The sequence below is a fragment of the Haplochromis burtoni genome, unplaced genomic scaffold, assembly GCF_018398535.1.
Source record: "Haplochromis burtoni strain Fernald_Lab_line unplaced genomic scaffold, NCSU_Asbu1 Contig_516, whole genome shotgun sequence".
In the NCBI taxonomy this organism is placed as follows: Eukaryota; Metazoa; Chordata; class Actinopteri; order Cichliformes; family Cichlidae; genus Haplochromis; species Haplochromis burtoni.
Window position 1 is genome coordinate 348,928 of NW_024582877.1, and position 20,778 is coordinate 369,705.

At 39.9% G+C, this 20,778-nt stretch overlaps 1 protein-coding gene across 2 annotated transcripts in view; it reads right to left on the bottom strand.

The window, feature by feature from the left end:
• Positions 1-520: 520 nt before the first annotated feature.
• LOC102293652 (D-ribitol-5-phosphate cytidylyltransferase) overlaps positions 521-20,778 on the bottom strand; it is a gene marked incomplete at its 5' end in the record, with an annotated part of 42,619 nt that continues 22,361 nt past the window's right edge. The window contains 2 exon segments of one of the 2 annotated variants that reach the window (XM_005947157.3): positions 521-2,636; positions 18,862-18,987. In XM_005947157.3, coding sequence (XP_005947219.2) covers positions 2,541-2,636; positions 18,862-18,987 — 222 coding nt within the window. 2 annotated transcript variants of the gene reach the window in all.

Sequence of the window (20,778 nt, forward strand, 5' to 3'; positions counted from 1 at the left end):
TCTGCTTGACTTTTTAGTTCTGTAACCCTCAGGATCATTAAAGAAATTCCAAATGACTGTCTTACTGCGTCCCACCTCAGCAGTGATGGTGCGCAGCGATGGTACCCTGCTTATGCAGTTCAACTACCCAACCGTGTTCAAAAAGGGAAAGATTATTTGCCTTTACCATCAGAACGTCATGACAGTGTGACTACCTGGCAGAAAGTGACAATGAATCCACATTTTTGTACAGATTTGGCCTTTTAAAGACATGTGGTCTTAAATTTCGATCAGCTGTAAAACAGCCTGTTTCAGGTTAAGTGTTGTTTTCAATAAATTGCATGCTCAAAATTTTTCTTTGTCTCATTCCAATTTCTTCTTGTTGCATGTTGAAGCTCTACTTCAAGCCTTTTTAAGATCTAACCATACAAAATATGATTTTTTGCCATTTTTCAAATGGTCTTAAACGTTTGATCGGGACTGTATTATAGACAGTAACTGTATTAGATGTACAAATGTTAAAACTGGACTGTGAAAAGGTGAAGTAAGTAGCCTGGCATTTTTCTTTCTTTCTCTTGTTTATCTGTGGGAAGGAAAGGCAGTAGGATGCACTATAGAAGACATCCTGCTGGGAATTTTTGGGTTCTGGCTTTCATGTGGCTATGACTTTACATACCAGCTACCTGAATGTTTTTTTTGATTGTGCACCATCCTGATGTGAAATTAGCCTCCTTCAGAATACTAGCACACTCTGATCCACTATAAATATTGGTCTTTTGAATGGTTTGAGAAACATTACACAAAAAAATGAAGGTGGCGACTTAACCTCCAAATTTCCCCGATATCAATCTGATGAAGCATCTTGGAAAACATGCTGGAAAAACATGTCTGATCCATGGAAGTCATACCTAGCATCTCAGAGGATTTAAAGGATCTGGTGGTTACTTTTTGTTGCTTCATATCAAAAGTCATCTTCTGAGGATTTGGAGTCCATGGCCTAACAAATCTGACCTATTACAAGGGCTGTGAGGTGGGGCCACAGGTGGTTTTAATGCTGAAGCTGTTCACTATAAAGGCCGGTGTTTCTGGTTAATCTTGTTAAGGTATGATTTCAAATGGATTTAAGAACAAAGCAAAGATGGAATGAAAATGGAGCAAAGTCAGGGAACATTTTTATGGTGTTTCAGGACAGAAGCCCAGCATGAACACTGCAGCACAAACAAACCCCCAAGCTAGGGATCCCAGTACATCTTAAATGGCTGTAACTCTATTACTGTTCTGTCCAAGAGACAAAATTCAAATTGAATGGCTTTGGAGAGAAGAGGACCTTCACAGATGCACAAAGCAATGTCTGAACACAGAAATCAAGACATAAAGATTTTACCAGCTACAGTATTCACATTACCTTAACTTTTCAACCATTTTGAGCTAAAGAGAAAATCCAAAGATAATAATCCAAAGATAATTTTTAAAATTTTTTACAGCCAGTAAAACAATACATCCAGGCAGCCTGTATGATACTTAGATGATGAAAGGTTAAATATAAAGAAATACCAATCTGCTGTCATTGATATCTACTCTGTTCTTTATTCCCTGCTGTCAGTTTTCTGTATATATCCATGGAAGAGCAGGGAAGCTCCAGAACAAAGCTGCACTGCATAATAATAACATACTTTTAATGAATGCTAATTATTCCAAAGTCTCTCCAAGAAGAACATGGGATTCCACCAGCTCACCAGAGTTGGCTCACTGAAGGAAACACGAGCTTCTTCTGCACTAAGCGGCTTCACCGGAGGGCGTCACTGATGCATGTGGTCGCAGGCAGACTTCACGGACTTCAATTACCAATCAAGTTTCTCTGAAAACAGTATTAGTAATATCTACTCTCAAATGTTATTTTTTTTCCTGACATCTTTGAATGACTTATGTTCAAGAAAGACTCACAGAACAACACAGATTTGACATATTCATTGTTTTATTCAAGTACAAAAATATTAGCAGCTCCGTGTTCATGTTTCAGTCATAAAAAGCTTCATCCAGTGGTAAAGGCAGCGAATTTGACACCCAGCTTTTTTGGCATACGCGCTGCAGTTCACATTTCCACAGTAATAATTCAAAGCGATGTGGCCTGTTATTGCATATCTGTGACAACCGCAGCAAAATAACTCTTAAAGCGATTAAAAACCAGAACTGAACTGATCCGACAACAAGAATCATCTGCAGCCAAAGCGCCACATATCTTAATCATCAGTGCGACAGAGCGACACTGTTTGTCTGGGGAACACAAACTCTGAAAAATAAAAAATAAGCCAACTGATGACATGGTTCTTTTTTACTATGGTGAACCACAACAGTTTTTTTTTTATATACACATGCACACACAGATAAACAGGCCAACAACAGAGAAAAAAGTCTCTTTTTCAGTCTGCTTCTTGATGATCTATACACTTACACATTTAACCTTACAGTAATTGATTCAAGGTTACAAAGAAAAGTCTCAGACGATCTCATCCCAGGAGTGTTCATGAGTCACAGCGTGGTTTCCGGTTGTGCTGATTCCTTCATGCCTGCAGAAGCTGTCCCACCAGGGCAGGGCTCCTCTCCCGAATTAAGGCTGACGCGATCTCGGCGACCCGCGACGCTGACCTCTCCCAGTGCTTGGTGCCAGAGAGACAACAGGAGGAGAAAAACAAAAGACAGTGAGGTCATTTTTTAAAGAACATTCAATTAAAACAAGACAACAACACACTGCTAGTGTGAATAAAGTCCCAACATAACAGTTCGAATAACCATTTGTTCACTTTTATGTCTCTTCTCAGGAGACATGAGTGTGTTTAAGTCATCACAGGGTTTGTAACCTCAAAACTTCAGCCAGAAGCATCCAGTGAGCATTAGCAGCCAATTCAAAACAGTTGGAAACAATGTTCAAGCACACCCATGTTGTTCCACTTGCAGTAAGGACAAAAGAAAGAAACAGATCTGTTAGTTGGATTTGTAACATCAATGGCTTGGCTGTGCTCTGCTCTACATAGACACGAGTGACAAATTCGATGTTTAAAATTTACACGCACGCTTTCCACAAGAATTCCCCTAACGAGAGAAAAATCTAAACACGGCATGAAGTGCGTGGTATTCTGAATTCACCACTTTAATTTGATATTAACAATCGCAAATTCTGGTGGTGGATTTTGTCGACTAGCGTGTCAGTTTCACAGCTTGTTCAATCAACAGCCGAAAGCAATTTTCAAAAAAGGGCGAAAAGATCAGAACGGAACAGAAGTAAACCAGTTTCTTTTTTCAGAAATGTGGTTAAAATTCAAGCTCCCTTAATGTGAACCGATAAGATCTCCTTTGATATTTATGGTGCATGATATTGGACAGATCTGCAGTAAACCACACGTTCAGACAAAAGGAGACCAGTTTGGCCCTTTAAGGCGGGCTCCACTGTTGTGGTTGTTTTGCTTTCGTGATTCCTCTCGTCTGTATCTGTTTCTTTTTTCTATGCAGACCGCCTGCGCAATGCACTTTAAATGGTTCTCACTCCCCTGATTTCATTCCTTATAGGCTGCATTGACTCCCTACTTTGATTTAGTTTCTTGATGACGTCAGTGAGTGACCTGTTTTCCATTTTTTCAAAGGGAATGGAGTTCAAGGAGCTTCGCTTTTTTAAAACCATGGCTTGTTTCCTTACACAGATTTATGCTTCATGCTCAACCTGCCCTTTTTCATATAGAAACTGTGGACTTCATTATGGCTTTTGATGTAGCATTAAGCATTAAAGACAAATGTGCAACAACACGCAGCAAAGAGTATACTCAGAACACAAAACAGCACACAGAGAGAGAAAAAGAAAAGCAAAGGTCTGGAAAAGATTAAGTTTTTGTAATGCAGTAAAATGTTTTCTACTCAAACACCAAAAAACATTCATGTTTTTTGTTTGCTACAGCACCTGCAGCTTATGGCTAAAAACCACCTCCTTCATATTGCGCAGCTCGCCCTCGTGCTGACAAATCAGCACTGAACTGTTGAGGCTGGGGGTGGAGGCACACGTCAAGACCCCAAAGGATCCAGTGTTTCCCAGCAGATAATTAGACTGTAATGAGATCTTTCAGCTCCTCACTTTAGGGACTGCCACTGCCTTAGTTTCACAAACATTATCTCAAGCGTCACCTCCTGTCACACTAATGCTTTGCATTAATCTTCTCTGTTGTCTTCCTCTTTTCTTTGCATGAAGCTTTTTGGAATTTTTTAACTATTGCCACCATCTATAAACCATGCATCATCCTCTACCTTGACTACCTCTTCTCCTTGCATCTTCACCTTTCCAACTGTACTTTGTCTTGCTTCTACTTTTGTTCCTCTTCTCTCCATTGCATACCTTCAACCCCTCCATGTTCTCTCCCACCTGCTCAGATCACAATGTTGTCTATGAACATCATAGTCCACAGAAACTCCTACCTGTCCTCAACTGTTCACCTGTCCATCACCATCGCAAAGGAGCTCAGAGCAGATCCCTGATCGAATCCTACTCCCACTTTAAACCCATCTGTCACTCCTACTGCACACTTCACCACTGTCTTACTGTGACTTCCTTGTGCAGTATCACAGTTCCTCACTTGGCACCCTATTATCTGTGCAATTGATTCTGACCATCTCTATACCTCTCAAATACATATCAGATCCATCTATCACTGCTTATCTGGGTTTAGGGGCAGCAGTCTAAGCAGAGACATCCAGACCTTCCGCTTTCCGGCCACCTCCTCCAGCACATTTAGGGGGACACAAAGGCACTTCTGAGCCAGCTGAAAGCATATCCTGGGGGTGTCTCAGGTCCTCTTCCTGGAAAGGACACGACTGGAACATCTCAAATACTAGGAGGTGCCCAGGAAGCTCTGAGTCCCAAATGGCCAGCTCCTCATCCCATCTCTGAGCCCAGACACCCATAGGAGGAGGCTAATTTCCAATGCTTGTATCCACAATCGTATTCTTTCTGACACTACCGCGAGGTGAGTGTAGGAGCAGAGCTCAACCAATGAATCGACTGTTTTGCGTTCGTGCTCAGGTCTTTCTTCACCGCTACAGAGTCCACATCATTGCTGACACTGCACCAATCCATCAGTCGATCTCCTGCTTCACTTTCCTCTCACTCATGAACAAGACCCGGTGATACTTAAACTCCTCCAGCTGTGGCAGTAAATTTGTTTTTGGCCTGAAGTGGGCACATCGAACTCACAGAGATTGCAATAAGAAGACATTGTGAGATATTGCCTGGATGTTCCCAAGAAAATATCAGAGACTATACTGGGTCCAGATGTTCTTCTTAATCCTGGTACTCAACTCATGCATAGTGCAGAGGGAATTTTCTGCCTTGGCAGAGGTATGCAACCCTTGTTATAATAAGTAATCACTAGCTCAGCCCTTCAACCTTTAGTTACTGTCTGTAAAGCTTTCCAAAACATTGCACATATTTGCAATGTTTGCGGTGGAAGACATACCACCAAAAGCTATATAATCCACTCAACATATTGTCACTTAGAAACCCACCATGCTTTGTTCAGGAAGTCTTTATCATTATTCCCACTTTCGCTTGTCTTGTTTAAGATCCAAAAACAAACCTATCAAAGTGCAATACTGTCAGACAAAAAGAATGGTCAAACCTACAATGCAGAATCCAGGTTTTAGTAATGGCAAATTATCCCTTACAACAGATTTGAATCAGACTTGCAGTATTTCAGCAAAATAACACCAACCAGGCTGACAGCTATTCTCCTGGGTCTGCAGCCGCTTTCATCAGCCAACTCTCAAAATGAAGGGTTTCTTAGAAAGGAATAAAAACATTTAGGGGGGCTTTTCACAAAGCTTTTAATTTTCTAACACCCACATAGAGGAAAATAAAAATATATTAAAAATATATCCTGCTAAAATGACAAATCATCTGTGATTTGTGATCTGGAACATCCTGTTTAGCACATATTTGGACCTGGCTTCTAAATACATTTAGTATTACAGATTGGTGTCGGCAGTTTAACGCATCTGGAGCAGAAAATAAGCTTTCTGTCACTCTGTCCTTTCTTGACCTTACAGCCTAGCTCCACTAGCCAGCTTGTGCAGGGCCTGGATGGGAGTGCAACGAGGTGTGAGAGCGATGAGCGTGGAATTGGGCCTGACCGTGGTTAAAGGGAGCAAGAAAACCTGGGATCCAGAGCTCCTAGAGCACTCCTCAATAATCAGAACCAGCAGGAGGAGGAATCAGATGACATTGATTTTCCACACCAAGAAACTGAAGGGGGAACTGAGGTATTGGAGTACAGATCACCAATTGTAGCTTCATTGATTAAAGTAACATAGGTGAAATGGAAGAAAATAAATAAATAATATATGGAATTAAAATATGATGAATGGGCTCCAGAGCCATTCTGTCATATGCCACCGCTTCTTAGTATGCCTTTTGATTTTTCTGAGGAATAAGATCAAGCGTGCCATTTTTCTTTATCGTGTACCCAAGCCATTCTTCTGTGGTTTAATCAATGGTACAATGAAACGAGGAGATTGGGCAGTACATCTGTAAGCAGTCAACAGAATGTGGCTGATAGCACAAAGTTACTCATATAGACTAAGGAATATGCACTGGTTCATCAATGCGAGAAACTGAAAGTTTTGGTAAATGTGATTGCGTCTTTTCATTGTTTATTAGATGAAAGCATTCCTTCAGTTGTTATCTAAAACCAATTACATGTTCACACGGAAGGTTTTTGAAATGCTACATGTGTTTGGATGATCTGAAATACTGTGGGGATGATAAATGTGATGAGCACGATTATCAGCTGATTACCACCCAAGTGTACGGGACGAGGACCCTGGGAAAGTAGCAAGAATGCCGGGTGTCTCTTTGCAAATGGAAGACAGCTACGGCTATTAAACCACAACTAATCGCTCAATTATAGAAGTCTGTCTTCTAATAGACAAGCAAAAAAAACCCCAAACATTTTAATTTGAACATAAAAACACACAGAAAAAAATCAAGTCAAGATCACCAAGGAGGATCAAAGTTTTAAGCCTGCCTAAGACCCAGTGCTGAATTATTTCCACTCCAGATATGCAGCCTTTGAAATATGAATCACGCTTCATAAAACATCATTATTAAATCCAGTAGTTTTCTTGCACAGTGGAACACAAATACGACTTTAGCTCTTCATTGACTCGTGGCACAGCTTTAAGTAGTCACAACTGCCACTCAGGCTTCAAATGCGGTTGAGGAAAAGGCACAAGAAAAAGGGTAGAATTACTTACTACAACAACAAACTCCAAGCCCTCAGAGACATTTGCATATTAAACTGCTTTCAGGCTGAAATCTATATGACTTAAGTGTGAGGAACTTGCAAACTGATGGAAGAGCCGCAGTTTACTCCAGCAAGTAGATTTTCTTGACATACAAGAGCTGGTATGTCTGTTTAGCTGCCGCTGGCGGGGGTGCCACAGCTCGTGTCTCCTCTTTCCACTGTGGACCATACAGGATGAATAAAGCAGCTCACTGGCTCATTGTTATGGGCACGCAAACATCCATGAGAGGGATTACATGTGTTGGGACAGATGCCTACAGAAGAGTGAACACATGCGCAGACTGCATAGACACTTTAGTGTGCATGAGCCTATGCATGCGCCCACATACACACACACTAGGAGGTGGAATGTGATCCTGGAGGATTTGCATGTCTCCAGATCTTCATCATCATCAGAACCCATGTCCTCCAGCGTTGTCTGAGATGGTTTTCCACTGTTTCAGACCCGGCCTCTCTTCCAGCCGTATGTAGATGAATAAACCAGTTAACTCGAAGCTGAATTTTTCTCACTGTGGCAGAGCTGAGATAAACAGACTGGGAGTGGGCATTTGGACTGACATGAGATGAAACCTCAAGCCAAAGCATAACTGAGCCCCCGTGAGACGAAACCCACAAGCAAATTAGTTTGATTGATGGTCCTTTATGAGCTAATAGGCACTCCTCACCTGTTTACAATGTGGAATTAATCTTCAGATGTTCCAAAGGCAGAAAATCCACATGTGCCAAAGTCTAAGTGCAGACAGCAGGAGGGTATTTTATTTTATTTTAAAAGGGCTGGATTTTACGAGATTCACTTTATTATTATTAGTCGTGAGGGAACCTCACTTTCCACTTCATAATGATTAACTGCCACAAATCCTCACTTAAAGCCAAAAGTATCATCATTTATTCACATTAGTGGAAGGACAATCGCTAGTGTATGTCATATTAAATAGGAAAGCAACACATTTACATTTTGAAACACTTTTTCCCCCCAATACTGTCTGCTACATCCATTAGTGACACGTCCAATCTCTCGGTGGCCAAAATGGCATTTATGTAGTTTTTCTTCACAGATTTTATATTTTAGAACAGAGAGAAAACAATATATGAACTGGTATCAAGGGGAAAATACCACTGGATACAAACCACAGCTGGAGAGAGTTGTGGAGAGCTTAAGGGTTTTCTTTTAATTTTTAGGCTTGTGCTACAAAAACGCGGATTTCAGCTGCGGCAAGCAGGCCCATTAGAAAATTAAGTTACAGCTTTGTTTTGACACATAAACAATGCGATCTACTGTATAATCCTATGACGGTGCAGTAACTAAAGGGAAAATGTTCCCAATCATTCCCATGTGTACAAATGCAACACATGCGACAGGCCTGTTATTCCACACGGCAACCGCAAGTTTACAGAATGGAACTTCAATCATTAGCTTCTATTTTTGCTTACTGTTTGAAGGAAAGATTTTGACAAGTCGTGAGGTGACAGGTCTTTGAAATACATGGGGAAGAATGGGGGAGGAGAGCATCAGTGGACCACACAATAAGCGATCCTCAAACTCTCTACTTCTAAATGCCACTGATGCAATCAACCTTTCCATCTTAAAGAGCACGCAGCTTCACTTCTGCCACACAAGAAGGGCCAGCTTTGATGCAGAAAGGTTTCAGGCAATTAGGGCTTTTAGCTGTGATAATTTGCACATCTCTGTCATTCTCATGAGAACCTGGGCCCTCTGGTCCACTCATATTCCCTTTATAAAATGCCAAGAACCAGGTCCTAATATAAAAACAGCTTATGGAAAGGCTTGGCACTGACCCCAAGCTAAGAGAACTGGAAAGAGTTGTTAGAGTCACACTAGCTACCATAGCTAAAGTGGCCAAGAACATCAGGAGAGTTTTTATCACCTCTTTTCATCATCCTAATATTTTACTGTCTCTGCATTTTTCTCTGTGACATAAAAGTGCTGTAGTACAAACGGCTGTAGGATCCACTTGAGGGCAGTATCATTACTGGCATTGTGGCCAGACAGCGTTCTCCACTCTGGGAGTCTTAAAAGTCAAAACCATCACCTAATGTGAGCCTCGGTGAGCAATGCTCTTTAATAGAAGTCATTTCTCAGGAAAACTCTCCCCAAACGACCTGCCTTACTGAATCCCAGTGATATAATACTGCTAAAAACACCCAGTGCTTTTAACACAGAGAGGATAGTGTTTCAGGGCTTCTGACAGCTCGTCCCTGAGTGGGTATTGTGGTCCTCTTGCTCTCCCTCCTCTCCGTGTATCATTGAAGACAGGCAGTAGCTAGGGGCTAAACTGAGAAAGGAGAGGGGGATAACAGGTTCAATTACTGGTCAGTCTGATTAGAGCCCTGAATGTTACACCACCAATGTCCTGTAGAGATTCATTGATGTAATCAGGAGCTGTGGCAGAATGACTAACTCCCTCTACTGAAAGCAGCACCAAGCAATACACCAGTACAATACATTTTATCTTATTTTTTATTCTTTGGTGTCAAGTTAATTTTGGAAACTTTGGGATCTCTTTTCGGATTGACAAAAGTTTCTGTGGATTGGTTTAGTGGATTTGTTTAGCAGCATATAATTAGCGCCACATTGAGCCATTAGACTGGTGGGTTATTGGGATTAAAAAAAGTAGATGTAGATGAGAATATTAAAACAGGTAAAACAGTAATAGTGAAGAACTGTGTTACAGAATTTGCATGAAGATTACAGAGCAGTTCAAGAAAAGAAATATAATGAGAATGTGCACAAAGCAGGAAGAAAACTGAAACGTTTTGCCAAAATGGTAAACTTATATTCAGCTCTAGCTGGAGCATTAAGAGTACTTTTAGTCCAGGCATCAGTATTAAAATGTAGTTTTAGTGTATTTCTACTGTTAAGAGACCATTACACTTTATACTTTTTTTTTTTCCATTTAAACTACTCCCTTTGTTTGATCAACATAACCCACAACAGAGAGTATTAAAAGTCCTGGCATTGTTTTTCCATTCTGTGCTTAAAAAACAAAATAAATCAATTATGAAGATTAATTTATTTTCTTGCACATAACATTTCAGATCCATGGTAAATTTGTGCTCTACAGGAAGTTAGAAATAATACATGGAAGTGATAGAAGAAAGAGCAAGGAAAGGAAATGTATATAATTGTGATCTGTACCAAGACGTGCAGTTTTATGTGAAAGCTAATGTTCAGTTTTGCTGCTTGGAGAAAAGATAGTAAATCTAACTGAAAGACAAAAACAAAATATGCAATGACAGGAGATAAGAAGAAAGGAAATAAAACTAAAAATAAAAGTATTTCATATCAGTACACATACTTTCCAGATATGATAATGACGGGGATACTGACCGCAGCACATTATGGGACAAACGAACAGAGGCTCTATCTTCAATCTACTGAGATGGAATGAATAAAAGATGACCAATAACTGCCAAACTTCAGTCAGGCACTTGGATTAAAGTGACAGGAGACAGAGAAGAAAGAAAACGCTCACACACATACATCCAAATATTAGATTTAGATCCAAACAGTGCTAATATTTACTGCTGAGCTTCAGGTCTAAACAACTTTCAGAGTACATATCAGGCTTACACTGAAAGTTCAGCCATAAATTTAAAAGCCGTCTGTATCCAAGCTAAGAGACTGGGACCTAAAGCTGACAGAGATGACAGTGACATAAGTATTATTTCGTACTTCTCAGAGATGAAGCGTCTCTAGGGAGTGTGTTTTTATTGAATTTTGCTGAGGTATTTAGTGTTGCTGCCTGAATGTCTGTATTTTAGATATTCCCATCATTCCCATTCTGCCTCACTTCATCTGAAAGGGACTATAATGTAGGAAAATGAATAAGTCTGTATCCCGCCCTACTTTTGTGAGGCTTCCTCAGACTTTCCAAAAGTCCAAAAGAGCTGACAGGTTAAAAAAAGAACTTTTGTCCTGATAACTGCCTTTTGAGATCACATTGAGAGAACAACTGCTGCCACACAACCTTTTCACGGTACACTGGAAAAGCTCTTTCAACAAGGGTTTCCAAAATATCCTGTCTAGGGGCATCCGTCGGGCAAACAAAGCAGTTTGTTAGTCATGTCCCATGTGCGACTTCTCCTTCTGTGTACCCTCCAGAGAAAAGGAATACTCTGCTAAGAATGGGACACTGAGGTGGTCTGTATTTCCACTGGAGCCCTTCAGTGAGAACTTTTTGAACAAGCTCTGGTGAGAGATGACTTTGTTTGAATTCAACTCACCGAAAGACAGACCTCAAAACAGTGTGCAAGAACAATGGATCCTTAGTTGAGGAGGTATGAAAGCATGAAGGCATGGGTGGGGAGTTATGAACTGGGACATACCAAATCCTCCGTGCGCTGAGAGAGAAGAACAAGCGCACACACACTCGCCACAGAAGCCTCATTTACTGATCACATTGTATCACTTACAGAAACCCAGGGAGGCTAAATACACTCCATATCGCAGGTCATCTGAGGTCAGCTGCAGGTGCAGGCAGATTTTAGAAAACAAGACATTTATTACTACCTGGGTTTTCAGCAGCATCCTGGCCAAGACTCGGTGCCCTCACTTCCATCGCTAATGCTAAACATGCAAACATAGGTGCAACACAATGTTTTTATACTCCTGTCAAAATACCAGTGTGCTGCAGACTAAACAACAGGGGGATGCTACCCATGTGGTTTGAGAGATGAAGAGTGAACAGAATTGCTACAAGAAACTGTTAAGAAAAATGTTTTTACACAAGGCTTCATGAGAAAACTCTTGGAAAAACTCATTTTGCAGTTTTAACCAGGCAAATTCAACATGTCAGCTGTGGAAAATCGTCGGTTGGGCACATAGACTGTATATAGAGGATGGCTGCAGATCCAGAGACATAACATCATAGTTTGTGGATTTGCATTTTGATGCTTCAAATGGCCACTGTCATCTTGAGGCTTTGTAGCCAGAAGTGGCCGTATTTTGATGAGTGGGTTCAGTGCTAGCACCAAGAAAACTGCATCAATTGACTTCATGGGTGCACACAGAGCTAGGCAATAAAACAATAACATAATTATCATGCAAAGGTCTTAGCAATATAAACATAAGTTGTACAATGTTGCAGTATATTTATCATATTTAACTTCTGACAGGAAAAAAATTAACCTTATGTTTATATATCAAATTAGGTTTAAAGGGGAACCTTTAGGGTTAACAGAAATAGTGATTGGATTTATATTGGGATACATATCGATATCAGTTTACATGAGAAAAAGTATTTTTTATTTTTCGGAGGAAAGCAATATGGATTTTAATCCTCGTTTCTAATTTTCCATAAGGACTGATGAGGACGGCCACATTTTTACCAACCTCTTGGGGCTTTCTGCTCTACTTTTTTTGGTCTGAACTTGTTACGTGCTGTTCTACAGCTATTTTCAACCATAAACAGCCACGCAAGCACGTGTGCCAAGGTCTCTGCAAATAAAAGCACGAGTAGAGTAAGAAGGTGAGTGGCACAAAAACAAACCTTGATGAGGTCCGTTAACTGAAAGCATAATTTCAGCAGAGCTGCACTTCCCCACCACATAACTGGAAGTAAACTGAAACCAGGACTACCGTGGGTGGTCAGAAAGGCCTAAAAACCAAGTGGCAAAACAAATATACATGTATGTTCGGCTCTTTCTCTGCGTGACTGAATGTTTACAAACTCATTGTGAAGAACTGGCTTAAACCGATCTTCATAAGAATAAACTCTCTGTTTCAAATATATTCCCTCTTGGAATGACATTTTCCAATTGTCTGCAAGATTCTCCCTGATTCAAGACACATCAACCCAAACACAACGCTGCTGGTCTTTTTAATCTATGAAATCAAAGCTGAGTAAACACCGCTTTGGTATGTCTAATTCCTTGAGCCAAACTCCAGCGGTCAAGTTTCACACATACCAACACACATCTGGAGCACTCAGCGTGGAAGATCAAGCTTGATATTCTGCACATGTCAAGGCAGCGAATGGCTCGACCCTAACTCTACAAATACATTACTAAGAGGGGAGTGATCCCAGGCTTCTGTCTTTATGGAGATGTCAGGATTCAACTGAGGGAGCCAAGTGCTCTCATCCACTTTTCCAGAAGGATCTTAAAGTAAAAACGACATAATTGTCAGAAGAAAGACAACTACTTAGACAACAACAGGGGAAGAATTATGTGAAGGGGCAGGGTGGATACTGAACTTTTACTCTCTGAATCCACTGAAAGACCTGCCAAATGTGTCTCAGAAACATTTTGGTAACAATAAACAGATTTGTGTAATGCCACGTCATTTCTTATCTGTGTTGTTTTCTGCACTGTTTGGATTAAGTTATATGATGTTACTTAGTGTTTATTATTTTAACTCACAATTTATCTCTTATTTTCAACTGGACTAAAATATCAGAGGAGACTACTGCATGCAATCGTAGGTTATAATTGAATACATTTAACGTTCCAACAGAAAAATTAACACCAGACACCAGTCACATCTAACAGAAAGGTTAGCAGTGAGCGGAGACAGCAACCATCCTTGATTTCTCTTGACCCTAACAGCAGGTAAACACAGAGATGTCACGAAAAGAGCTTCACTTGTTTGTTTCTAATGTCTGGTGATCCACTTGCTTCTTCTTTTTTTAAACATCAGCTATAGTTGCCATCCAGTTATTTCAGTAGGACTACTATTAGGCTGGTATTTGTACTAAAAAGTACCAGTAAGAACCAAAGTAGTTATAATAAAATTTGGTATATATTGTGATTTACTGATCTCTTAACTTTTCATCAAGTCACATTAGTCCTGGGTAGTATTATGGCATCTAGCATAGCAGGATTTTTAGAAAACAATTTTATCTTTAAAACCTTAAAGAAAAAAAAAAAACCTAGACACTGTTACTAATGGGCGAAGGTAGGAACGTTTGTGTAGTAAAACAACCCTGCACATTCCTGGCTACATTTACTTCATTTTTTGACAAGCATAAATACCCTTGTTTACATCGATCATCAATCATAATAGTTCCTAAACGCTTTGGCTTGATACCAGAGCCACTGCCGCCCCTCAGATTTATCTGCTGACCGCAGCTCTTTAAAAAATCATTTAAGAACTCAAAGATTTTGTAATATGTGGTTAGTAGAGATATCCAGTTCACTGAACTTGTTTCCTCTTATCCAATGCTCTGCATCGCCATGAAAAACCATTCTTTTATTCGGCACAGAATAACTGTTGGATTTAGGATGTGAAATAGTCAGGAGTTAGCTGAAAACACAGAGACAGCAGCCTTCTCTAATCTCCCCCCGACTTCAGCAGGAGTACAACTCCACGGGCGTCACAGCAAGATTTTCACTTGGTCGTGTACGGTTTCACCTGTCTGCCTTTCAGACCTAGATCTGAACAGGTAGAGGAGAATAGGCCTATAGAGTCCTCTTCTTTTCCTCTTCCCTCCCCTCCCTCTTCTCCTTTCTCTCCCTCTCTTTTCTTCCTGGCCGGCTAATCTCTTCTCAGGTTTAGGGTTCCCGGTTCGGGCTCTTTGAGGAGGAGGAAATATGGGGTTGGGTAAACATCAGGGCTCTCACTGCAGGGATTACAACACCCATATATCACTGAGACAACTCCCTTTTCAACAAATGACAAGTCACCAGGACCCTGTGCGAGAAAGGATCCAATGACACTTCCTATCAACACAGCAGACACCGATAGCATATACCGTCACCGTTTTCACAACATCGTGTTAGTTTATGAGGATCCGGTGTCTTCGCATTCTCAGCCAACGTCTTCAGATCGGTTTGAGGTTTTCACACATTGTTGCACCTGATGTTTGGCTTGTGGGCATCTTCAAAGAGGCAACAGCACAAACGGAAAAGAGCTCTAGAGAAGCTCTTTGATCCTTTCAGAGAGAGTGCCGTTCATTGCCCAAAGACTCCATTTCACTCTCTCCTGTTGACAAAGCGAAGTACCATGCATGGCAACGTGCTGCTGGATGCATTGTGCTTCAGCGGCTGGGTGTTATAAAGTAAAACCACAATCGGGCCTCATTTAAGAAAAACACACTTTTTATCCAAAAAGACATCACCGAAGGTCAATGAGGTGGATCAGTTTTCCAACCTCACTGGGACGAGCACAATTCCATGTGCTCATGCATTTTAGCTGTCAAAAGGTTAAAATTCAATTAGCCAAACAGCTTTTCTTTTCCAAAGCAGCGGGTGCGTCCAATAATTCCTCAGTGCGATGCATAATGAGAAGTGAGGGACACTTAAATGCACTCCCCAGTTGTGCTTTTCACTTGTGTGCAGTTGACAACGAGCAGTCATGTCAGAGTAAAGGATGAAATCATTTAGGGAGGAACAAAAGGCACCCAAAATTTATGGACGATTAACAATGATGCGTGTAAAAAATTGGAAAATAGACACTGTGGTGATGCTACACATGTTTTTACTATTGATGGCAAATTGAGAATAAAGCTACAACATCTTAAATTTATAAAGCGTTGTTACGTTTTTTGTAAAGTGTTTATATAAATATTTTCACTGGAATGTGGCTCTAATATTCACATTTCTCACAGAACAGTATTCTGGTCAGCAGTATACAGCACCACGTTACTTTGTAGTAACATCCTAAAGGTTAAACTCCACTGAAGAGAAATTATAACTAAACACATTCTCATAATGTACCTGTTCAGTTTTTCTATAATGAATCCTTGATATTTTCATTATTATTTTTAATTTTCAATACCAGCATTAGTGTTTTAACACTATGTCCTTACAGATTGTTTACTTTAAAGGATTTTTTTGATACTAATTGCAGTGTTAGCCTGGCTAATTATCAAGTAAGTAAAACTCAAATTTTTGCATAGAATAAAGAAACGTGTTGACCTATGAACTTAGACTTTGCACTTTGAGCTTTAGAGTTTAGTCATATTTCTACTATTAGGTAAGCTAAGCTAACCTACTCCTGGCTGTAGTTTTAGACTGAACACACCCCTTGTGCTGATCTTCTTTCAGTAAGACAACAAGGAGGCAAAATTAAAATGAAGTAAATTAGTGGTTTTTAGACACCAAAATGAGTCCAAACCTTAAAACAACAGGTCAGCAAAAAAGCATCAGCAGTTTTGTAGTTTTTTCCCCTCCGTGTATATATGATTTTTTTTTACACAATAATTTATTCTGGTTGATTTGCTGTCCCCTAGAGCAGCTATCCATCTTCTCCAGGAACACCTCAGTGCTGATAACACAGGAGTATAATCCTTCATCATTACTGTTACACACATTAACAGTAGTCATAGTTCAAATTGTGACAGATTGTGTATCTGATTTGTACAACATGACCTCATAATACTGCACAGGAAAGCACCAATTGTGAAATTTTGGGTTGAAATCAATACGGATGTGTAAAAATAACAATTTGGACAGTGGCTGAAGAAATACTAATTTTGTTCATCTTAAAGATAATAAAGGACGAGACAAGTCTTTTGGGTCCTTATGTGATTTACTTTGGACATTTAATCAGCACATCAGCCCTACTTGCAATAAGCTGATTATTGGTTACTGGCAATAGTTTAACAAGCAAGATAACCTCCATCCAATCTTAGGATCCAGGACAGCCAGGCATTCTCTTAGCGAGATAGAATTTAGACCACTGAGTTGTTTTGTACAGAATGGAGGGAACTCTTTAGAAATTGCATGGTAGTGGTGAAATTTCTACACATACACAGAGTCATAAAAAGCAAAAAATGCACACTAACTATGTTTAATAATAGAGAGCAAGCTATCAAGTGTCACAGGGAAGATATATGTATAAAGCTGTAGACAGAGGCATAACTAAATGTTTGCAGTCTGCACTGGCTTCCCTTACAAAGACATTCTGAGAAATCCAAACAGGAAAACTTGACCTTTCTTTGCAAGGAACAGAAAATGCAATCCAGACCATGTTGTCATGGGGAAAACACAACATGTTCGTCTTCATGCGACCAAACTGTAGACATCATAATTCTCTGGATGACAAAATTCTGAAAATCATGGCAAAGATACTAACAATAGTTACATGTTCACTCATGTGAATTCATGCCACCCCAGCTTCTTTTTTAATGGCTCTGTTTATTTAAAGACTAATAATCCACGTGGAGCTAATGAATCTTTCACTAATATTAAAATCAAATTAACGGCAATGTTAATAGTGGTGTCTGCTTTCAGATATTTTTTATTCAAGTCAAAGACATGCAGCAAACTTAGGTATAAAAGCAATATTCATATAAGGTGTACGGCTGATGGAGCGTGTGTTGGCAGGCATCGCCGCAAGTATGAATAAGGACATCTGGGAAGAATTATCCTCATTATGACAAAAAACTATCAGTGATTTATAGGAGGTTGTATTCTGTTGTTCCACTATCTCATAACGATAAGAACTTTATCATGGCAAAACGCGCATTATCTCTGTCACTCCCTTTCCCTTTCCTCTTTTCTCTCTAAGGAGTTAAACAGGATGACTAATTAACAACTTTACTCTTCGCAATTCTCAGGAAAACCATGATATCCAACATCCGATAGTAGAATCAATCTCACATGTGGGGCAGCGACATTTTGCATGCCTCACTACCGAGAAAACAAAACATCTCTTTTTAATTAAACAACAGTGCGGTGTCAAGACCTGATGCGACATACCATCTTACTGACCACGAACAAAACCAGCTCACCCATCACGTTTTTCTTCTTCTTCTTTTTCCTCTCACCACTGTGAACAAACCCGACATGCTCAAACATCCTCTTGCCTGAGGCAAAGAGGTTTTTACCATTTATTTGTGAAGTGATGCAGCTGCCAAGAAACCTCATTTGTCAGGAACATGAATCACAACGAATGTCATATTTAAGGCCAATAACGCCATGAATATTCATTTATATTGTCTTAGGTTTGCTTTATACATCTGGCCCAAAAACAGTGATTTGATTTGATGGCTTTAGTAGCATGAATCTTGATATTTCTCACTGTGGGGGAAGAATAATTTCTTCTTATATAATCCTGCAATAAGTAAGAAGTCAGATATGGATTTCAGGTCAAGTCTGTCAGCCACATCCATCCTAATGACTCCAGTACACATTTGGAGGGCCTTACATAGGATCCCCACATCAGGTTAACTCTTGTGACTTGGCCTACATGTACTTCATTCGAACTGCACAGTGCTTTGGACCTAAAGCACCTCTGCATATTTTTCATCCCTGTCATTCAGTTCAAAAAACAACTCATATAACAGAGGATTTAAAGTTTCTATCCATCCTCTTAGTCGCACTACTGGGCACATTTATTCCAATGCAAATGAGGATGTGTGTGCATCCTAAAATGTACAGATGGCTGATATAAGACAGCAACATTACCTGAAAGACAAAAAGTCAGACAAGACATTGGAACTACACAGTTAAAAATTACTTTTCCACTGCTTTAAATTTGGCCTTTCTTAGTTGTGCATTTCTCAATAACTCTTAAGTTCACTTTAAAAAGAAATAAAAGGAAGGAATGGAGAAGATGGAGAAAAGACAACACTCTTACCTCTGACTGTTTAAGCTGGATGCCATAGATGAGAATATTTCTGTGCTTGGCTGTTGAGGCCAACTCCATGATTGCCGTGGGCGCTCTCTCGCTGACAGGGAGCTCATCAGTCCTGCTGAAGTGCACCTATCAAAACAAAGACCACCGCACCCAATCAGAAAACAACTGCCAATAAAGAATAGCAATTACGCCCCATTTTGGAGCAATTACAGGACATTGTTCAAGCAGTAGTTTAAACATGTTGCAGCTCAATAGGCTTATTTGTTTAGAGCTATGTTTGGGGAAGTTCAGGGAAGCATGAGCGTCTGCTTAGAGTAAACAGAGGTTGGTTGATACACAATCCTGTCTGAGGATATAATGACTCTAATTGAGTTGTAAATCTTATGGACCTCTGGGGTTTATTTTCCTCAATTAGGGTAGCATAATCCAGATACAATGGTTCAGGTTACTGTATCATCTCTATGAGCAGCTAAACTTTAGTCGATTTCCATAACCATACTGCTGACAGCAACTTAAATGGAGATTTATTCCTTTCAATTATTCTGTCACATATCGTAAAAAACTGCGGCAGTGAGATGCAATAGTCAGGAGAATAGTTTCAAAAATGTCAAGACATCTGCTTTAAACGTACAATTATTGCACTCTCCTTGAATATCAATCAAATGTTGGTTGTCATCAGCTGAAGTTCCAACTTGAAAACTGATTATTCAGCACATTCGCAGGGGTAGGACACCAAATTGTCTTATTCGGGCCAAGAATCCTCAACGGTGAGCGAGCTCATGAAGAATGAGAGTACAGAAGTATTTGTCCTTATTAGACTGGATTTTACCAGAAATTAAAAAAAACTTGAACATAGACACTATTGTTATTGGGCACCTTCCATAATGACTTAGAGGGGATGCTAAGCTGATGTAAAATATACTTGAAGAGCCCCCAACAACCTGACAATCAATCAAGTACAAGCTGCTTGAGTGATAATTATACAATAATAATATTATTGATATTAATGGTAATAAACTTCAGGCAAATGTTTATCATAGATTGGTGATTTCTTATAGCGTAAACTCAACAGCAACATTTTTTTCTTTGAAATGTCTTGCTCAAGGCCATAACATCTTAGACTAAGTAAAACAAAGTGACCTCCATTATCCGGTCTCCTTTACTCCCCTTGAGGCTACCACCATCACATGGATAACACCAACACTTGAAACTCTATGATCCCTCAGTGATCACTACCATGTGATCAAGCCTGGGATAAATAACGGGGTGCATATGCAATCTAATAATAGCCCCAGGCAACCCCCCCCCCCAAAAAAAAAACCCAGACACTCTGGTGCAGGACCAAATCGCTTAGGAGGACTGCCTCATGTTTTGCCGTATTCTCAACTTTCCAGGCTGAATTTATGCACATTTGAATGTTGACGAAATTAGGTTAGGCATAGATGGGGGGAAAAAATGACAGATGTGATTTACTTTAATAGAATACGCTTTAATTCTCCCTCTTGGTTTCCCCCTGCAAATTTCTAAAGACATTTTTTATATTCCAATCAATGAATCAATCCTTTAAATAGCAATTTGGTAACAAAAAATAATCTGAAATCCAGCGTGGTTTTATAATTCACAGTCTCACTGTAGATCAGAGCATCACTGCATGTTGCATAAGGAAGTACTAGGTCTATATAGACTGATAGAATACGATTAGAGGAGCAATCAAATTCTAATAACTTCTATCTTCTTCATGTAATATGAAAAGGACACCACTCATTAATACAGCAGCATAGAAGACAACAACAAAAGAAAAAAAAAGTGACAACAGAAATATGCAGCAACCAGGCTCCTTTAAGCTGCCAACAGAACTCTGATCTACTGAACCACAAACTCTGGTGTTCGGAGCCCAGTCAGCAACTTGGGCTGTTG